The 22,790-nt window shown below is 39.0% G+C and overlaps 1 protein-coding gene across 11 annotated transcripts in view; it reads left to right on the forward strand.

The window, feature by feature from the left end:
- The window catches only part of LOC137277315 (band 4.1-like protein 4), a 121,463-nt gene that overhangs the window by 47,565 nt on the left and 51,108 nt on the right, over positions 1–22,790 (forward strand). For all 11 annotated transcript variants that reach the window (XM_067808989.1, XM_067808995.1, XM_067808993.1 and 8 more), the window contains exons 2-4: positions 11,843–11,947; positions 13,888–13,930; positions 16,071–16,152. In XM_067808989.1, coding sequence (XP_067665090.1) covers positions 11,843–11,947; positions 13,888–13,930; positions 16,071–16,152 — 230 coding nt within the window. The remainder of the gene's footprint in view (positions 1–11,842; positions 11,948–13,887; positions 13,931–16,070; positions 16,153–22,790) is intronic.

A 22,790-nucleotide genomic window follows, 5' to 3' on the forward strand; every position in this document is an offset into this window, starting at 1 on the left:
GCAGTCATTAGCTATGCCTGACCGCATTCGGCCTCGTCTTCATTCCGGCTTAATCATTGCTGGAAAACAGTGTCGTGTGTGTGATACAATCAATTGCATAATCTATCTGAAATTAGATTCATTCTGTCAGAAGACAAATAAAATTCGCTGTACTGAAGAATTTTAAACATGCATCTATGTTCGAGAATATATAACCATTTCCATAGTTATACTAAATACATATAAAACATTCAGCGAAAGGTTATGTAATTATGACAAATAATGCAAAGCTCCCTGGAATAAGCATATTCCTTCATTCTGCAGGCGATGGCTGAAACAGGCTGTCCAACCCAACATGCAGGACTGTACCTGGGGCTGAATGTTGTCGCCCAGGAAGGAAAACCATTTCTATTTTACACAAATACATAGAATATATTTTTGGTCTTGTCCTTTTAATGTATTGTTTTTTTTATTGATGAATACTGTTTAAACCATCTACCAAAGTAAAAGAGAGGAAAGCCGATGATAGTGTTGACAATGATGCACAGCACCTTCAAGTACTCTTCGAAGATAATCAGTACAAGAATAACTCCTTCATAACAAAACATAACTCACTATCATATTATGCAATAAAAAATCTTTTGATAAGACGTCGATCAGTTATGCTATAGACAATATTTTGAGTTAGTTGAATCATTTGGAACAATTTTACTCCTGTCTTCCTCATGAATATGTCATCTCATTATCATGTGAGAGATCAGTTCAATCGGAACGATGTTCAAAAACGCTATTATGCCCACTTCCATGTGACTTGAATATTTGTCACCACTAAATAAACATTTCTATTTCTATCACAGCTTATTAAACACAAACAGGAAAGGGAATAATTAGCATTTAATTACGTGTTTTCAGGCTATCATAAAATATACCTCGGACGACAAAGGCACCGTAAACAGGTAATTACCCCCCCTCCCCCCTCCCCCCCCCACGTGTGTGATACAATAAATTGCATAATCTGACTGAAGGTTAATTGTGTAGCATTCGGCCAAAAAGATGAGCTAAGACAAACACAATTCGCCGCACTGATGTATTTGAAATATGTACCTGTGTTTCATAACCATAGCTGTACTACATACATCTAAAATGTTCAGTGAACGGTTCGTACATTTTCGTTTTTATGACAAAAAATGCAATGCTCTCTGGAATATGCGTGTTCCTTCATTCTGCTGACTCAAGGCCGAAACAGCCATTTTGGCCGTTCAAAGTCCAACTCAGCATACAGGACTATACACTGGGCTTGTTATCTTCCACTGTCCATGTTGTCTTCCAGGAAAGAAAACCTTTTCTGTTTCAAGCATATACATAGAATATATGTAAACAAAAAAGTCCCAATTTTTACCTGAAGTAGATCTGGTAATGTGTGTTGTTAGTTTTGTTGTAGAAAAGGTATGTATGTATTTGATCTAATCAAAGTTACCTGTATGGCTACAGGGTAAGTGAAACAACACTTTCTTACCTTAATATACTGTGCACACTGAAGGGGTTGGAGGAATGGTGTCTTCCAGGATGAGGGATGTTAAGCAAATCGCCGACATGATACACAATTCTTCAGAAAATGATGATTTGTAGAGTTAATATGAGCTTAGTGATATAATGTGTAATGTATCCGCCAGGTCATTTGGAGTTTGATCGAAAGAGGGGGCGAAAGATATTACAACCTGCAGGGGGGCGTTAAGATTGCTTATTTAAATTTGTATTTTCATACTTTTTTCATTTGGAAATTTGTCACAAAGTGTGATTTCCTTTGTTTAAATGCCTTTATCAAATCATGTCAATTTCCGAAGGCATAAATAAGGTTCAACTTACTTATACGCATGTTCGTTATCAACAAGTCATCATTCGCAAGCTGGACTGTACAGAGAAACACCATCCTCAATTTGCAATAAGCAAACACGTGATCAGTGAGCCGTTAGAGCGGCTCTCCAGAACCCAGAAAACAGTTAGCATCTAATTAGTTTTCTTCCCAACTTCTGTCATTTTACAAAATGTTGTAGGAAAGTGTTACATAAGCATCCCAATCAACATCATGTATTTACGGTGGTCTCAAAAGAAACATCCATTTTACTCTTAAGAGGTTCAGAAACATTTGCATTTGGTTTGGTTCCAATGGTGAACACTAGCTAGGACTACAAGTCTGTTTGCTACAATCGTCTTGAAAATGAATTATTGCAGATTTTACCCTTGGAGATATTCACAAAGATATGCATCACAGCCTATAATTCATACATTAAAAACATTTTTGAGATGTGTTTACAAACTCAGTGTGTATACTGATGAAACTGCGTGCTCACTTCCAATAACACTTCACACACAAAAGGTTCATGCCTCATTTGATGGCTGAAACGCTCACGCACGCTTACAGGGACTGTATATTCTGTAAAAATGCATACACGGCTATTGCAGGCATAAGCTGACACGTATTCCTGAAGATACGATATTGACATGTCAACACCATGAGCCTTAATGTAATATCGAAGCAAGCAGTCTAATTTAACAGTAATTTTGATTAGCACGATATATAACTGAGTTCTTTTTTTCAGTGTGCCGTATGAAGTTACACAATGGATGTATGTCACTTCCGGAAAATATGCAAATGACTTAATAGTTTTCGCAAGATTACTTAGTACCGTGGAGGGCACCGTCTTGCGAACAAGAGATGATAGGCCGTCTCGCGTATATGTTACGTCTCTGGCTGATCAAAATAAAGGGATATAAAGGAGGAATGCATATAGTTCTGTATAAGGTGTGGATGTATGGTATATAAGGCTGGGATTTGTATACCCCTGTAAAAAGGATGGATGTATGCACACCTGTGTAAGGCATGGATGTCTACCTGTATATGAAGGAGGGGTGTGTGTGACCCTATATAAGGCAGGGATGTGTATACATCTATATAAAGCAGGGACGTGTATACCCTATGTAAGGCAGGGACGTGTGTAATCTTATGTAAACAAGGGATGTGTATACCCCTATATAAGGAATGAATGTGTGTACCCCTATATAAAAAAGGGATGTGTATACCCATAAGGGTGGTGGGTGAGCTGGCTAAAGTCTCAGGCTAGCGATCCTGCGAGGTTGAGGTGTCGGGATCAAGCCCACCTGTTACCGGGTGTAACAACATTTGAGTCAACTTTGTGTGCAGATTCTTTCCGTGTTGACAAAGTACTGTGTGGACAAAGTACTCCCCAGGGAGTTGAGATTGATAATACGATGTGACACTGAGATTGACACACAGTGATCGACGGAAACAAATACCAGCACCTTTAGCAAGCACTAGTTACATGGATATGTGTGCCATATAAACATCCTGTAATAATAATAATATTTAAGGCAGGGATGTGTGTAACCGTATATAAGGGAGTGATGTGTGTACCGCTATATAAGACATGGATATGGAAAAGCCCTAAATTAAGGAGGGATGTGTATACCCTTATTTAATGCAGGGATGCATGTACCCCTGAATAAGGTGTGACTGGGTATACCTGACCACATACATCAAGCAATGTGTGAGCCAGCCCCTAGTTGTGCACCTTGCAGACAGTATCCGGCCCCTGACACTACTCCTGAGTTGCCTGAGGGTGAAGCATGAGAACAGACAAGTTGCATGCATTAAGTCTGACAGGCCGTGTATTTGACTGGAATGAAATATGGTGTGGATACCAGACATTCTTTGAAGTAGTGTTATGTACATTCATGATCGTGTGATCTAATTTACAAGGAGGCAGTGTAAGCTTTCAAAAGGGGTCGCAGGGATTCCTAAGAGGGTCAAGTTTGACTGAGTGGATATTTAATGTTGGTCCTTATTCATCTCATGTTCTGTGGACATGTGTCACTTATCACAGTCGTACTTCAGTTATGTCATTGAGAAAGCAGGAAGTAATATGAAGCAATATACACACTGTTACCTTGTATTTGCCTTGATCAATTCATCCATACAGCTTCACTGATGGAGGGAGTCACATGAAATTAATGGTGATTTGTTTGAATTTGAAATAAGATCTTCAGCGAGTGTACCCATAGTTCAACATCCCGAGCAGTAAGACTTGTTTCAAGCTGAGCTGTTTCTGTAGTTTAAGAGGGCTTGTTGATTGGAAATGTTAGCTTCTACTACTGGAAGGACAGATATATTGTAGTTACACATAAATCTGTGCATGTTGCTGGACATGGGTATCGATTCATGTGCATGAGGCTAATGTGGCGTGGAAGCTGAACAACATCACAGGCATTGCAGTCAGTGTGGGAAGTGGGAGAGCTGTGGTAGATGATTTACTTTTCATCTTTCTGTGACGTTCCTCTAACTTAGAGTGCTGTCAGCTTTTGTTTGTGGGATGAATAACATACCAAGCTAACATGCAATGGGATATTGTTACACTGTGAGTTATAGTCAATTTGAAAAAAATGTTGTATTGCTTTGAGTTGTCTGGTTGTGCCTGATGATATTTGTGAGGGCAGTGTCATCTTATCCTCAGTTACATATGTCAGTCTCAGTAACTGGGGAGTGAGTTTGTGAAGACTTGAATGGCACGAGTTAGTGCTTGAGTCACAGGACTGGCACACTGGACATAGGTTCTTCTGGCAGCACGTCTTCCAGTATTAATGATCTCTGTGGGAACATATGTAGTTGTGGCATGTTCAATAGGACATGCAGTTAAGTCACTCATGAGCTCAGTTCACACATCAAACCTTGTTTCACTGCCACCACAAAGATGCATAAATTTTTCATAGACAGAGATAGCGCCTTGAAAAAATGAAAATTGAAATTGATTTCAGTTTAATCTTGTCAAAGTTCAAAGGAACTAAAGATGTGTAAACCCAAACATGTCCAGAAAATGCGTCCTGCCTGGAGAATGAATTTGGCAGTTGAATTCACACAGAAAAAATCCCAATGCATGGGAACGTTATGAAGGACAGCTAAAGCCTGCTTCAGTAGCTTCATAGTGGGAGCTCTCCAAGTGCGCTTGAGATTTTCATTGGCCGCCTCATCAAGCGAAAGAGAGCCCTATGTCACTGAACACTGCTCTCTCCCGAAAAATCTATTATTTAGACATAAAGTAGACATGGGATGGACAATGGGCCAGCCCAGTGTTTTCCAACTCCCTTGAAGTAGCTTCCTTTTAACGGCTAGAATTTAGAGATTGGTTGAACGTCAAAGCATCGATGTGTGAGAGCTCGTCAGACCAGGGAGCAGGGTAATTAGAAAGGCGATTCAGTTTGATGAAGTTTTGAAGCAAGTTTGATTTTCATTATACATCTGTAATGAAACCCCCCTCGTATGCTCTTTTGGGCTCCAAATACAAGTTTTGGTGCTGTAAGTGCTCAGTACTGTAAGGGTTCCATGTTGTAAGGGCGCCACAATTACAAGGCTGCATACTGAAAGGACACATAAGGGCACAGTGCAGTAAGGGCTCTGTACAGTAAGGGCCAGTAAGGGCACCGTGCAATAAGAGCCAGTAAGGGCTCTGCACAGAAAGTGTCATTAAGGGCCTCATACAGTGAGGGTCAGTAAGGGCTCTTTGCGGCATGGGCTGCATGCAGTAAGGGTCAGTTAGGCCTTGTTATCAGATGGGTTCAGGTGTCCGATGTCATGTTGTCAGTAGCAGGGTCCTGGTTACCTTACTTACAGAGCAGATAGCTATGTGAGCAAGGTGTTGAAACAGGGATGCCCATCCATATATCTGACCATCTAGTAATACATCCTTAGTTATCTTAGGGCACACTCTTCTTTCACATAGATTTTGTGTGAGAAAAAAGCCAGTCACTTGACCTCCTGACTGAAGGACCTGACGGAGGATATTAATTTTCTATTTTTGTATGTTTACTGTATTCTTATCTTGATGTAGTCGTGTGTTTGAAAATTGATTTGCAGTATTCAAAACAGGCTGTCATTGAGTGGAAGATTATGGGGTCTTTATCCTTACCCTCTTGTTAAGTTATTTAGGGTTATGCATTGTGACTTTATTTCAGATTGGTCTGCTGGAGTGCAACAAACTGACTTAGTAATTCTATATGAGAGGCAAAACTGTTTCAGCTGTAAAAGGCTCTCAAACATTGTGCTTTGTCACTGTACACAACATCTCTCCTCCTTCAAAGACTAAGAAAGTAATTCTGGGCAAATTTCTGATATTTTGAATGATTTTGCACCATCGTGTTAATTCTGTAGGTGATTGATAGAACTTAGTGTAAACACTGACAGGGATGAAAAAGGAATGTTGTCGCAGACATTCTTTGAAGTGTTTTTTGTCTGTCTGAGGGACAGAGGTGAAGCTGTTAGAAATGGGAGATAAAGACGAATCTGTGGTGCATTCCTCAAGTCTTTGAACACTAGTGTGTTAAATGCTGCTGTGATTACTATGAAGGATGCCTGTTCTAGCAGAAAGTGGTGTCTGGTGATCAATGCCATGTCCAGGCATCTCGTCTCCACGGCTTTTGGACAAAATGTGATTAAATGCTACATTAAGTTTGATGAAGTTCTGCTCTAACCTAGTTGTGTGCAGTAGGGCGGGGTAATAAAGCCAAATACCAATACTTGCCCCCTCATTTAGGGGGGAACCCAGGGGACCCATGCTTGTCGGACCTCAAATGAAGACTGTCTTTTTTAAGAGGAATTACGTATTAGCTTTGAAGTTGTAATGAGGTAATCTGTCATATGACTCTTCGTGATTTTGTTGATCTGTCTCTGACAGTCTCAAGTCATACGTCACTCCTGCCCTTTCAAGTTACCCCATGATGAAATAAACAGTGATTTTGTCTCAGCAGAATGAAGTTTGAAATAATCCTTTTGCTTGCTTGCATAAGGAGATATTTAACTATCAATAACAGTGGTCAGCCTCCATTCATTGTGACCAGACAGATTGGTTCAACACACAGCTTTGTATAATCTTCTTTACCTTTGAGGGTTGTTCCGTGGCGGGACCCATTACGTCAACGCTGCATCTCACCTAGGTGATTGGGTGATAACGATGCTGGCTCATTTTTGTTGTAATTTAAATGTTGGTTATAAAGACGATATTTCTCAGATGTGTGGGTTGTTGAGGCTTTGTATGCCAGATATGTGGTATATAGAGGATATATCCCAGATGTCTGTGATGTTGAGGCTTTATATGCCAGACATGTGATATAGAGGATATATCCCAGATATCTGTCATGTTGAGCCTTTTATGCCAGACATGTGATATATAGAGGACGTGTGGAATGTTGAGGCTTTTGTGTGCCAGACAAATGGCATAGAGGATATATATCAGACATCAGGGATACTGAGGCTTCGCATACCAAACATGTGAAGACATTAGGTTTCAAGTAAGATAATTCTGAAATTTCAAAATCTTATTGCATGTTAAGACAGTGTTGATATTTTGTGACCTTGAGAATTGTAGTATGTGGAAATGGATGTAGATGACGAAAGTGTAGTTCACATGTTTAATGAGCATACCTGAGTTGACTGTCAGAATTTGTGGCAGGTGACAGTGCTGTTACCTGGCATATAACTTAGGGAGCGATCTAGTTCGGGAGATAATATTTCCTGTGCTGTAGGTTTATGGCATGTGGACATATTTGTTAATGGATTCCATCTGCCTGACAATGCCATGCCCCTCACCTATTCTCCAGGTACACAGGACGTCTCATATTCAGTATTGTGTGTCTTCCAAAGGTAGCAATAATTTTATGTCTTTCAACTGTAGCAATAACTTGTTGCCTCAGTTTATGAATATTGTCAACATTAAAAAGCTTGCCAAAATATTTTCTAATTGATCTCTACTATACATAGTGTCAATGTATTTATCTCAGGTACAAATGTCTAACATCACACTGAAATCAGAGTATGATTGTACACCTGACACAAGATATGAACCTATTTTGGAGCCCAGTCACCAGCTAGGGGTGAGGTATACAGATAGAGCTGGGTAGACAGGTGCCACCAGCTAGGGGTGAGGTATACAGGTATATCTGAGTAGACAGTTGTCACTAGCTAGGGGTGAGATATACAGCTAGAGCTTGGTAAATGGGCATTGCCTCCCAGGTCATCGTCTCCTCTGAATGGAAGAGTAGAAGATCACGAGGTTTATTCACTTGATAAAGCACACAATGGAAAATGTCATGGTGCCTTTGTGTTCATAAAATGTTTTTCTTGTCCTACTGGTATTTCTTTTGTGTTTGTAATATGAAACTAACCTGCAATATGATTTTTGCTGGGTAATGAAACTTGTGATTGTGAATGTGTGGTCACTCTTAATTTCATCACAATGGCACAGGTGAATTACAACATCTAGCATACACATCTAGTTGCACATTAGGTTCAAGAAGGATGACAAAATATTACCATTTCATGTCAATGTCAGCGACAATGCTGACTATCTGTTTTATGTACCTCTCTTGATGCATCCAGGTCCAGTTTCTTGACTGGTCTTGAGTTTTTCGTGACTGGTGTTGAGTTAGCGTAAGATTCACTTCACCCGTATCCCATGTACATACACCTAACTCTCTGTTTTGTTGAAGTGGATAATGTACGGGGAAGATCCCTGCCTTGCTGTCCCCTTGTGCCTCGAATTATGATCTGTTTACAAGCACTTGCTGGGCATTCAACAATCAACTGATTGTTCAGTTGAGAAGCTGTAAATAGTTGAGTGAACTAGGAACTTCAAGGAGCTGTGCTTTATATGCTTTCTGTTTTATGAAATATTTTTAAAGTGTGAAGTGGGATTAATTATTTGAATGACTCCAAAGGGTAGACTGGTTCAGCTTCAGGCTAGGCCAGAATAGATACATGAGGGTGTTTTTCACTGCAGTGCTTCTCATACCAGTAATGTCATTACAGTGCAGGCACTATTGCGAGGAGTCCTCGATATCTGGAGCTTATGGCAGTCCATAGGTGGCTGTCCAGCCTGTCTGATAGTTGACAGCATGTTCCTGTTATCATGTTGTATGTAGGTAATATACCAGTTATCACTGTGTATGTATGCAATGTACCTATCAGTGGTATTTATGAAGTTATGCGAAAGTAATACCTTTACTTGTATTTTGCAGATGATATGTTATCGCCCTTGCGCTTCACGACATGATGAATGTTCATTATCAATCATATGAAGCAGTAGACTGTTACATTTCTGCATATGCACGCTGAAGTGACTGTTTCTCTGTCACAATTATGCAAGTACTGCCACATGTAAGAGACCAAGAAAAGCTAGGATTAGTATTTTTTTTAAAATTAAAATACCAGCAGGGGTGCTAAAGTGGAAATCTTTCCTTTGTAAATGACAGCTAGTTGATGAACGTAAAGCAGTTTCATTAAAAAGTATCAGGGAGCATGTTGTTACTATTGTGTGCTTTTTGTTTTAGGTAGCAAAATTGGATTTGGAATAGCAAATTTCCTACATCAAAGCGTTAATTTCAAGGTGATTGTTGCTGCACTTAATAAACCGCTGTGTCAAAAGGTGTAAGAATCCCCTTTGAACCAGCAATATTTAACAGGGACAAGTCTAAAATATTCAATGATATATAATGAGCAAACAATGTGCAAGTTAAAATGAATCACAATACAGATTTCTAGTACAATGCAGCTGAGTCACAAGTCTAAAGTAATGGGTCACAAACATACAATATTTAACTCACTTGAGTCTTGGTTTTACAGAGAAAGCAGAAATTCTAAATGAAGCTTGTTTACACAGAGCAGTCAGGCATGGAGTATATTCGAGTTACATTCGAGTATATTCGCCATTCACTTAGACCTTTCTGGAACAGGAAGTGAACAATGGATTGCCAAGGGCATTTAACCGTGGAGTACTATCTAAAAAGGCCTTCCACTAAAAATATTATTGCCCTTGAACATACATGATAATAAAAGTGACTGTCAATACACACTCAAAACTCTAAACATTGTGACCCAATGATAGCTATCACTTTATCAATGATAATACAAATAACAGAAAAGAGTCATAACATGGTACATTGATAATATACAACTCTGTAATTACATTGTATTTATGAATTATATATGATGATTGCATATTGAAAATATAGACAATGTACTCCAGTGATTTTGTATGTGGACAATGTACCAGTCAAAAGCTACTGAAAATAGACATTTTAATCAGTCGGGAATAAAACAGTATTTTGCAAATCAACCACTGATATGATATTGCATACAGATGATAGTCGGCTTATTATGGTATTGAATAGGGAATTGTATAACTCTGTTATAAGTTTGTGTACAAGTAATATTCCACGATGGCATGGTTATGTTGTTTATACAAGATAGCACACAGTAATGGGTTGCACCCATGCTTCATGGGATGTTTTCAGCTGGTTGGCACTGTGATGTACTGACGTGTCTAATACCTTGGTGTTGATGGGGTTAATTGTTCAGCACCATGTATGTCAGCGTTGACAGGCTGCTTATATAGGAAGCTGACACGGCATCTTTAATCTCATCACGCTTTGACTGGAGGAGAGCAAACACATGGCTTTGACCATGTGACCACATCCTTGTACACTATGACGTTCCTTTTGTAACCAGCTCACGGTACACGATACTTGTGATGTCTTCTCCATTGTGTTGACTGAAACAGATCTACTAACACTACCAACAAAAATGCATTCACCTCTGTCATCGCATGCAGTTACAAATATTATCTCAGATAGGTTGATGTAAAGTCTGTGCATATTGAATAGATCAGGAGAGACGAGAAGCTCTCTTGTTTCTCACCAGAACTAATAGTTACTGTGTGGTTGAGACTAGACACTGGAAGTGTGATGGGGTATCCAGGTTGGAGAGTTTAAAGTTCAGTGAGAGCAAGGCAAGGGTTAGACTGGATCTTGATGGCAATGTGAATGAAGGACAGAATAGCAGTTTGTATGGTCCTTTGAGGGAACAAACTCAAAAACTACTTAGAAACTACATGTATGTTTTAGGTTATAGATCAAACAAAAAGCTGTTCATTTCTTCTACTGACAGTGTCACAATCTTTGAACTCCCAATTGAGTTGGTCACAATCATTTCTTAGTGGAACTCTTCAGTGATTCAGGAGTTGGTCCATAGAATGTGTTCATTAATCATTCACAGACAGCAATAATTGGCCATGAACTGTAAATATAAATGAATACTGAATTTGAACTACCTGCAGTTTAAGACTGAAATCAAGAACCCAGTGCTGGAATGTGTACAGGGAAAGTACATCTACACACCACAGATAAGGTGGGACAGTTTAGTAAAGGAGGGACACAATAGATTACACATTTCCTCACTTCCCTCTCTTGTTGAGAAAAATCTTAAAACACAACACCACAGACAAGATTGATGATAACGTCCTTAGTATCCCATGGGTCTCCACTGGTATACACAGACAAGATTGATGATAGCGTCCTTAGTATCCCATGGGTCTCCACTGGTATACACAGACAAGATTGATGATAGCGTCCTTAGTATCCCTTAGGTCTCCCCTGGTATACATAGACAAGATTGGTGATAGCATCCTTAGTATCCCATAGGTCTCCCCTGGTATACACAGTCAAGATTGATGATAGCGTCCTTAGTATCCCATAGGTCTCCACTGGTATACACAGAGACCTCCTCATCATGCTGATATACAGGGATTTAATGAAGCATTGTGTTAGCCAGGTTGGTGTGATGTGACAAGATTACATCACTGTGTGTCATCTAGACTACTGTTAGGTAGGAATGGCTGTGCTGCAAATACTCCTCTGCATATCCCTCCCCAAGAATACCTGCAGACTTGTTGATAGCAATGTATGCTTCAGTGCCAGAACCATGTATTGCTCAGAAAACTAAGTAAACTTTCTTTTGATTCAGGGTAGCTCGAAGGGGTACCTGCTGCTGGAGAGAGTGTTTGACCATCTCAACCTGTTTGAGAAAGACTACTTTGGATTGAGATTTGTGGACAATCGGGGTCAAACGGTTAGTATAGAGGTTTTATTAGATCAAGTCATTCTCTTTGTGCCATCAAAGTCATCAGAAGCCAACTTTTGCTCTTAATCTGTAATGTATTTCAGTATTAGATTTGTGACAATTTTTGATCAATTGAAAGATGTTGAATTCAAAGGAGTATATCAGAAAATCACATTTCCTATTTCAACAGTAACCCGTGAAGGTCCAGGGTAGAATAGGCCTTCAGCCACCCATGCTTGCCATTAAAGGCGACTATGCTTGTCGTAAGAGACGACTAACGGGATCGGGTGGTCAGGCAAAATGACTTGGTTGACACGTCATCGGTTCCCAATTACGGAGATCGATGCTCATGTTGTTGATCACTGGATTGTCTGGTCCAGACTCGATTATTTACAGACCTCCGTCATATAGCTGGAATATTGCTGAGTGCGGCGTAAAACTAAAACTCTCTCACTCACTCACTATTTCAACAGTAACTCAACATACCTGATACAGGTCACAACCGTTCTGTTATCAGTTGTAGTGCAGTTGAAAAGCCATGTCATCAGGTATGAAAGGCAGCTTGTAATGGTAGTAAGACTAGCCTATGCCTCCTGTCTGAAGGTGAGCACCAGTACCCATGGCTAGAGTTTCTGTTAACCCTTGCACCTGTGTGCACTCCTCAAGAACTGTGTTCAAGGTCAGGAAGCAGAGGAATTCCTGGTGTTTTGTCTATGGTTCATTTCAGGAGATTCTCCAACAAGGTATCAAAATGGTCTTTCCAGGGGCATAGTAGCCCACCTATGGTGTCTCTGTGTTCCTCATTGTGAGCTCCTCCTTCTCCAGCCATGCTTCATGTACCTGCTGTAATGTGCTGCTGCTGTTGCTTCTGCTGCAGTGAGCTGACAATTGGTCAGCATGCCCTGACTGAAGTTGCAGGAACAAAACTACAGTATCAGACCCAGACACTTTATAGAGGCCTTCTCTTTACCTGTCCGACCCATGAAGGTCCCGGCATAGAATAGGCCTTCAGCAACCCATGCTTGTCATAAAAGACAACTAGGCTTGTCGTAAGAGGCGACTAACGGGATCGGGTGGTCAGACTCGCTGACTTGGTTGACACATGTCATCAGTTCCCAACTGCGCAGATCGATGCTCATCTTGTTGATCACTGGATTGTCTGGTCCAGACTCGATTATTTACAGACCGCTGCCATATAGCTGGAATATTGCTGAGTGCGGCGTAAAACTAAACTCACTCACTCACTCACTTTACCTGTCCACCTCTGCCTGTACAGACACCCCTTTACATAAATCAGCACTGTCCCTTTTCCTTTCCTTTTTCATGGAATCCTTTATCTACATGAAAATACGATGTACCAGAGCTTATTGACCCATTCCATAGCCCTTTTAATGTTGGTAATTTCACCTGAATCCTAGTGTGTTAACTGTCTCAAAACGCTCCAAATAGCCTGTTTTGGAAACTGAATATGACTGAGCAAGAGCCCCTCCACCCTGTGCTGGAACATTCCTTACATGCAGGAGACACAACCCATTAATCTGTATGAGACACAGCCCTCCATATTTAGGAGAAACTTTTTACCAGTAGGAGACAGAACCGTTTAGCATGTAGCAGACACAGCATTTTAGCTTTAGGAGAGTAAACCTTTTACCTGTAGGAAACACAACCTTTTAACCTGTAGAAGAGACAACCTTTTAACTGTATGAGACTGTATGAGATCTTTTAGTTGTAGGAGATTCCACTCTCTACCAATAGGAGACACAACCTTTTACCAGTAGGAGACAAAACCTTTACCCATAAGAGACTCCACCTTCTACCTGTAGGCTATTAAACCTTCTACCTGTAGAAGACGCCACCCTCTACCTGTGCAAGGGACGGCTGTTTTGTAGTGCTTCATAAGGCTATAGCTATCTGTTTTTGAAGTTCATGTGTGTTGCATTGTCTTTCAGCACTGGTTGGAGGAAGGGAAGTCCATTGCTTCACAACTTAAAGGTGAGGTCTCTAGTTAATCAAATATATGTAATGTGTGGGTTAATATACAGACCCATGACTTCTTGTAGAACTCAGCCTATTGTAACCCCATGTGTGGTCTGTGATGAGTTCCTTACGATTTGTCTGTGATAATAGCTTGTTCTGTGCCAGGCCAATTGAGTCACAAGTGGCCTACAGACACCAAGGGGGCTAATTACCCACATGGAATTTTCTGCCAGAAATGAACTACCTCCAGAAAAGTACAATTGTAATTATTTTTTTCAATTTCTGCATGAAAGTTTCATGCTCAGTCAGCATTCCTATTGTGTGTCTGTGCCTGAGTTGGTGTGTGTTTGTGAATGGAGAGGGTGGATATGTTTGGTGTGACTAGTTGTGGACTATTTTGTGTGTGTACCATGAGGAGCGTGGGAGATTGACACGTGGTTCAGCTGACTTAGAGGCAATTAGCCATCTCCGTATCTCTGTGGGGAGTCAGTTTTACAAAGCAGATTCACCAGCACACTGAAAACACATTCTATTTTCTACTGTTTGTCAAGCCAGCAAGTTGCTGCCAGATTTATTTACAAAAAGAACAGTTTTCAACTTGGGAAGATTTTTCTGACACTTTTTACCAAAGAGGAGATAGTTGATTCTTTTCTCCCAAATGAAATTAAAAAGTGAAATGTCAGAATGAATATTTTGATTTTGGAAGTGTCAGTTAGTATGCTTTTTGTTGGAGGTTAAAGTAACCAATCCAAATATAGGCTTGAGTAACCATTTGGCTTCTCGTAACAGTAGATTCTGTTTTTAATCAAAGGTTCTCAACATGAAAAACTCCATGAGAGACACACAAAAAGCATTTGTCAATTTTCACCCGATTTTAAGTATTGAAACTAATATGTTTGATTTTGTTGAACTAAGTAATTGCATTTCAAGACAGATCACTTCTACAGAAAGCGTAAAGGTTTGATATGATGCATTTGATAATCACATTGTAAACATTATCAAAGCCCAGTATGCATTAGCTTCCTGGTCCTCGACTGGGGTGTTCTGACACGCAGATGCTGCATCTAGATAAGAACAAAAGATTATTGATCACCGTTACTTTCAGTTTCTGCATAACTTGAAAATACAGTCATTCTGTACAGATGGACATTAGCTAAGCTGTTTACTTCTAGAATGAGATACAATTCTGTAACAAGGATATGTTAAACAAATGAGCAAAATAATGGATAGATGGGCTTGGAATGATTGGAAAATTCCTGCCGCTCTTTTGGAAGTGGATCCTTCAGGTCTTGTATAGTGTAACTGGTGCATTAGTTGCAGTGGATTTAACATTGGGATGAAAACTTGAGATTAATTGTTTCTAAAATGCTACCAGTGATAGATTAGGTTCACACAAATGTCATCATTTAACTCATTAAATGATGACAATGACATTAGATGATGACAATGCTCATGGAAATCAATACTTTCAAGAGATGAATGATGATGTTTTGGGGGGAAAATATTTTTGCTGGTAGTTGAATTGAACTGAATAGATTTCACTTTGATTCTGATTCATTTTAGATAATAAAGGATCATTGGTGGCCCAGATGCATGATGTACAGAGTTGTGTTCTTGGTTTGTCGGTATCAGTGACTGACAGGAAGCGGGTATTTGCTTGATGTACAGAGTTGTGTTCTTGGTTTGTCGGTATCAGTGACTGACAGGAAGCGGGTATTTGCTTGATGTACAGAGTTGTGTTCTTGGTTTGTCGGTATCAGTGACTGACAGGAAGCGGGTATTTGCTTGATGTACAGAGTTGTGTTCTTGGTTTGTCGGTATCAGTGACTGACAGGAAGCGGGTATTTGCTTGATGTACAGAGTTGTGTCCCCTTATATGTGTCTGAATCCTGAGTTTAAGTCCCACATTCATCTGGATCAATGTTCTTAGTTTGTCAGTATCAGTGACTTACAGGAAGCGGGTGTTTGCTTCCACATTGAACTGACATGATGTTGCTGAAATAATGTTGTCATTGACTCCTAGCTATGGTATTGCCCATTCAGCATCAAGCCAACTCTCACTTTCATTGACAAATTGTTGGAAAGAAGAAGTTTCTGTTGACATATACGATTGACATTGGGGCATGCATTGATCTGAATGGTTTGTGTTTTGTAGGCAGCAGCACACCCTACACGTTCTACTTTGGTGTCAAATTCTACGCTGCTGACCCTTGCAAGTTGAAAGAAGAAATAACCAGGTATGTCTGTATACCCTTAAGTATGGATAAGTCATCCTTCCATGCATGGTCCTGTCACGGTGTACAGAGGGCTTCCGAAGGGTAAGTGATTGCTGATACAATCGTAATTCTCTGTTCAGAAATTACTAGGACTCAAGTCTGACTTGAAGTGGGTTGGAATCCCATCAGCTTTGTTAATATGCTGGTTGTGATGTAGTTGATTGCCTCCATTGTCAGGTGGATGAAACATCTGCCCAGAGAACACATTACATGTTTTCATCCTTGCCTCTGTTTAGTTTAAAATGTGTTAAGATGGTATTTTTTGTAGCCCAGTCTAGGTCTCAGTGGGAAGGGGATACAACTACGATTGGTCATAGTGTGGTATCTGAGGAGAAACTATGTTAGAACTGAGAGACACTCACTTGACACTTGGATTTGATTCCCCACAATGTATGAAGCCTGTTCCTCGTGTCCCCTGCCAAGATGTTGCTGGAATATTGCTTAAAGTGGTGTAAAATCAAACTCACACACTCTCTCTCTAATTACAATACAATTCACTGCAATGTCAAACACTCACATGAAAGAATCTAGAATGTAGTGTTGAGTTACACCCACCACAAGATTTACATCGCTGGAGACTGCTCAGTTGTTTCAACAATGTCACCTGAGTATTAATGTCTACATAAATACCACAGGGGCCATTAGTCTAACTTTGTGTTTAATAAATGAAATGACTTTTAACTGCTGAATGCCATTGCCAGATGTTTCCCTGTAAGCTCTACAGATCCGTGATGTCAGCTTCACTTCCCTAAAGAGGTTTCACTGCAACATCAAATATTGCATCTTCTGAAACCTCAACACTGATGTGAAATTGACCAATATTAATGTATCTTGCCATGAAACTGCAATTGTTGACCTTTGTTGTCAAGAGAGTAGGATGTCGGTAGAGGATGTACATCACACAAACAATCTGCACTTTCCAAGCAAATTTCATCAAAGGCAAACTGTTTCCTTTTTATGGTTTATGGATTTAGATATTTAGAAAATCAGTATGTTTTAAGATCCACTGGCATAAGCATTTTGTATTAGAGAGTTCAGTGGGAAACAAGATGAGTGAATATAGAGGGTGGTTGTTTGTATTGTCACAGGAACATGTATTCATATTATTCTGTGTAACAGAGGTTTGTAGTGGTCAGATCCAAACCCTTTTGCCACTTCCGGTGGAGACAGTTACAAATGAGTTTCAAGGTTTTTTGTTTGAAGCATTTCTTTTCTAAAGCTATTGATAATGAAAATGTCACCAGATTTTATCTTCATAGATGTATATTTTCAATTGAATGGCCCACCCACTCCCTGAAGATATGTAAGGCAGATTTCTCCTAAAATGGAAAATGTTTCATTTATCAAATGAATGCTGTTTACTGAAAGCATAAAGTTGTTTCTGGTGTCAGTTCTATTCTGAAACAATAGATTGGGTGGAGGAAAGTGTCCCTTTCAGACTGATCAGGGAGGCCTGAGAAAGAGTGCGTCCTTTTACAGTGAAAACATATGGTGATCACAAGACCCAAATGAAGTACACTTTATGAAATTCCAAGGCCTGTATTATAATATTTATTGGGCACTCCGTGATTCTTGCCATTGCCATTTCATCTCCATTCCACCTACATGTTGCTGATACACGAGAGCTGAGGACATAGTTTTGTGACAGTATTTTAATTTTTGTTGTAATTGCTATTTTAAATGAGTCAGTTCTGTAAAACAGGAAAGTATACTGGCCAAGCCTAAGATACGGTATTATCCTCAGTGTTAATGAAGAAGGAGCCTTGTATTCCCTCATAAGCCTCGAATGAAAACACTCCTTACAAGAAAGTAGTCATCCGTAAAATTATGGCAGCTTGTGCATACCATTCAAAGAGCCTGTTGGCCTTCAACCCTCTGATGGCCGTGGAAACCTTGTTACAGGTTTTAAATTGCTCAGTTTATCCCTTAACTGATATAGATCGGGTAGATGTTTTCTTGCAGCTTTCTCATGCATTCCCAAACTGGTAATAAATGTGTAGTTGTTGTATTGAGCGGTGTTCTGATGATTGATTCAGTACCTAGTCCAGATCAATTGTCTATGATGGACTGCAATGAAATGTATTGTTTGTTGCAAGTATTCACCCTCACATGCCAACAAAACCATTCAGAACTGTTTCATAAGCTGGGAAACTTTACACAACTCTGGAACAAACATGCAAGTCGTCACACCATGAACACGATTTGTAATATTTTGGAAAACAGCAGGTGCTGTGTTATGTGTTTCAAGTAAATAACATGTGAAACCAATTATGTGAATGATGTTTAATTGACTTGAACAAATCTAAACTGACAGGTGATTGATTATTAGAGCTATCTGCTTTTACTGTTCCTACTCACTCAGTCTTGTTTCAAACAAAGATGTTCCAATCCATCATTCTGCCGCAGCAGCTTACAGACAACATACAGACATGTTAGGTGCATGCTACATACTGATACAATAATGATACATACATGTATATTGCCATGGGTCTCGGATGGAGACACCTCAGTATTCCGAGACCCTGTATTTTGTGTGAGGCAACATCTGGCGTGGGTATACCTCTGACAGGTTTCTGCTTGGCGTTATAGCACCATCGCTGTCACAACATGGTGTCTGTGTTCACGGGATGTCAACAACATTGTTGCATTATGTCGATCTTCTATGCATGGCTTCCTGTATGCAAGGCATACATTATGTCTGCCATCAGTCATCTGTCTGTCGCCTGCCAGAATCTATCATTGTTGGGCAGTAAATTTGGCAACATTACTTTTGAGGTGAGAAAGTGGTCATGTAGATGATTAACAGTTTTATAATTTGTTCAACCAATAGATTCAAATTTGGAAAACCACTTTGTCAAAATGATATCTGATGTAGTCAGTTTGGTCATGACTTTCTAATTTGTGGAAGAGATTGGTCAGTTTACGTACTTGGACAAAACCTTTAAGATTTTTGTTCACAAGTAGCTTAAACACACTTCAGTGGACTGATTTCATATTTGGGGGATCACCCTTCGTGTATATAGGAGTGCAGTGCAAAATTTTATTTCTGCACTTTTAATCCTCTCAGTGCTACTGTCGAACTCATTCGGCAAGACATCCAAATAGAACTTGCAAGAATTATTCAATGATTTACGTGTCATATGATTATGTATGGAATACAGTAACTCTCAGCTTTCTAAATATATAAATCTTCAATAAGTGTAGGTACCTTAAAACAAAACGCCTCTGAATTAAAAATGTGATTGCCAAACTTCTCGGCACACTCACAAATGACGGCCATTGTTGACTTCAAGTACATCACGTTTACTGGTACCCAGTCTAATATTTTCTTCATAATGAAATATTTTTTTTATAATTTGATCAACATTTTTTGTTCTTTGGTGAAGAGAAAGCACATAAGTTTCGCGTTTTCTAAAAATCAGAAACGTTCGGTTTAGATAATTATAAACAAAACCAATCTCAGTGTTACATCACAGATTGGACGATTAGGAATTATCATGGCAACGCTGGTAAACAAACAGCTCCACATGCATTGTGATGCTGAAAAAAATGTGCCATCATTTTGATAGATCCAACTATTTTCTCTGGAATTAATTACATGGTGTCATTAGGTAAATGTTGTCTTTGTACAGAAATTACCATGTTTAGCGTAGGTGACGCATAAGGGCGTGGCCAAACTCAAGTTTTTTCTAAGTGACCAAACACAAAGGATGTTTGAAAATACACGTTCGTAAGCAGAATCTGAAGTCATGAAGGAAAATAAACCCAGGAAAATATAATAAGGTAGGATAATTTCTATTTACAGAATATGAGGCCTGCTTACTTTCACCAGAGACAATATAACATATATGTAATACCATCAGAAATGCAACAACATAAATGACGTTAGTTATGCATGATTCAAAATAATTCACCAAACAAAGAGGTACAGTTGAAAACAAAAATAGTTCATCACCCATTTGTATTCCATGTACATTTTAGCAAGACATTATATAGAAACAAAATGATATGAAGCATCTGTCCATATATACATGTAGTACTACTCAAATTCTTTTGTAAAATTGTCAGTTTTCCACATCACTGAAAGATGTTAATTAAAAACTGGTTATTTACACTTCGCAAATACATTACAGGTCCTGACTGTCTGTACACATGATATTTGGGCGAAGAAAGTACTTGTCATATTCTTAATATCAATTAACATTTGAAAATATATGAAAATGTTTAAAGTTGTAACCAGCTATGAAGCATAAAGCATGGACAAATCTATCATAATTATTCAGCAAGAACATTGATTTATTGCATAAAATTATGAATGTAATTCAGCTTGTTCTATAATTTTTGCATGCATGTAATATGAATGCAAAATTTATTAAATCAGCCCCAATTTCATGTGAAACTATAACTGGAAATATATTTTAGTTTATAAAACATATGTATCATGCAGTTGCTACTACCAGAACATCATCAAAAAAAGAAAAGCATGAATGTTGTTTTGAAACATATGCCATGTCCATATCTGTACACCTGTTGTTGAGGCTGATGTTTGTAAACGTTGTTTACCATGTGAAAAAAACAAGCTAGCATCAACATGCATCACAATTATATATTTGCTGTCTTCATACTCAGTGTAGAATAAAGTAATGGGCCTAATATGAACAAAAATTCAAATAAAGGGAACTGAAAAACTCGTGTTGATTGACTACTGTTTCGGGGAGCATACAAGGTCAAACTAGGTGCCAATTATATGGTCAAAAATACACAAAAAAATTCTTATGAGCTCTGATTAATCATTTTTAACAGTTATATCCGCAAAATTTGGGTTTGACAGACGAAATATCTCCAATTTTTCTGTTACTATTCAATAACAAATGGATTTTATCAAGCTATCCATGTCTGTGACATCACATCTGCTGACCTTTGCAGTCTCTAGAAAACAAGTTAGATTTCACGATCTTAATTTTCATCTATCTCGTCATACTAAATGAAAAATGATAAATGAAACACTTGTAGAATGAGAAATTCTCCCTCTTTCACCAGGTCTCACACAGAAAAGTCCTGTGAAGTTTCTTCTGATCAATCCAATACCGGTTTTCTGTGGGTTTGCGCCAAAAATAATGAATCATAACACTTGAAATTAGGGCTCATGAATGTATATATATATCATGTATTTTATTCTGCTATTTTCATTGAATAGCCACAAATTACAGCTCTTGAACTGAACAAAGCGCTCACATCTGTTTTGTTTAACCAATAAATTTACAATGATCAATGGATTGTTTTCAGAAATGGTTAATGGCTTTTTTTTGTAATAAAGGTGTAGTTCAGTGTTTGATGTACATATTGTATTCTTGTCATGACATTTAATTGTTGCATAACTGAAGTCATGGTAGTCAGTATGGGAGAGATTTCCTCAGCTGTTATTTTTCAAGTTGGTCATTTAATATTGTGTTCAGTTCTTTCTTAGCCTTGTATTATAATTCATTTTGGAATTTGTATGGCATGAGTGTAGAAACAGTCACTCATGCAGTCAGCCACTAGCTCACAAGATCCAAACATTATTTAATGACTGCAATGATACTGGTGCAATATTAGCTAAAACTTGCCCACTAAATTTCTTGAAGTGGTTAGAGGCTGTGAGACATAGGTCATGCTTATTGTTGTCCGGTGGCAATAGAAAACCAGTAGTCCAGTAATAGATGATCTTGATACTTGAACCAAGGTCAGTGATTGGTCAGTAGATAGCTGCATGCTTTGTTTCCTGTGGGAAAGTTTGGTTTTCTATCCTGAGGTTGGTGCTATGGTGTTTCAGCCCTCACATAGTACACATGAAACCCTGGCTAATAGACTGGTTGTAATCATGTTGAAGCTGGAGGAAGTCCTGCCATGGATACTGGAGCCCTGATTGACTCAACTAGCATTGGCTTTTGCTGATCTAGTCATGACTTTCTCTGATTCTGTTAGGTGATCATCAGTTACTTAATGGAAGAAAACTGGAATATTATGTTTGAATGTTCTGATGTTGTTATTTGACGTGTCCAATTACATGTAGATTGTGTAACTTTATTATACCAAGTAAACATGTAATAACGTCTAATGTGTGTAATTAAGCAGTTACCGCAAAGCATGATCTTCGACAAGGAAAGGTTCAGCGAGGGTAACTTGATGTATTTAGTGTGGTTTCATGGGGCGTATGTCCTGACAGGTTGTTAACTAGTTTATACACAATAGTGGTGTATGTGGCAAGTTTATTCCCCAGCAGTGGTATACTGGGTTTAATGTCTTCAGTTGGCTGTTCATTTGTAGCACAGTGTGACATGACTTCACTCAGTGCATGATGTCATCTTCAGTCAGATCATCATAAGTAACATCATTAAATCAATTGGTAGAGTTGCTGGAGACAATCTATTCTTAATGCTTTCCTATTAAGCAGATCATGACATGAATTTGTGATATGCGGAGACAAAATGTCTGCTACACAGAGAAGTTACAGAGCAGGAATGCAACCATGATTAAACCAAATGTACGCTGCTTTGAGATAAAGATTCTGTAAAATCCTGTAGTGGCTGCATTATGGTGATGATGTGTAGTGCAATGTC

This window comes from Haliotis asinina, chromosome 3, assembly GCF_037392515.1.
Source record: "Haliotis asinina isolate JCU_RB_2024 chromosome 3, JCU_Hal_asi_v2, whole genome shotgun sequence".
NCBI lineage: Eukaryota > Metazoa > Mollusca > Gastropoda > Lepetellida > Haliotidae > Haliotis > Haliotis asinina.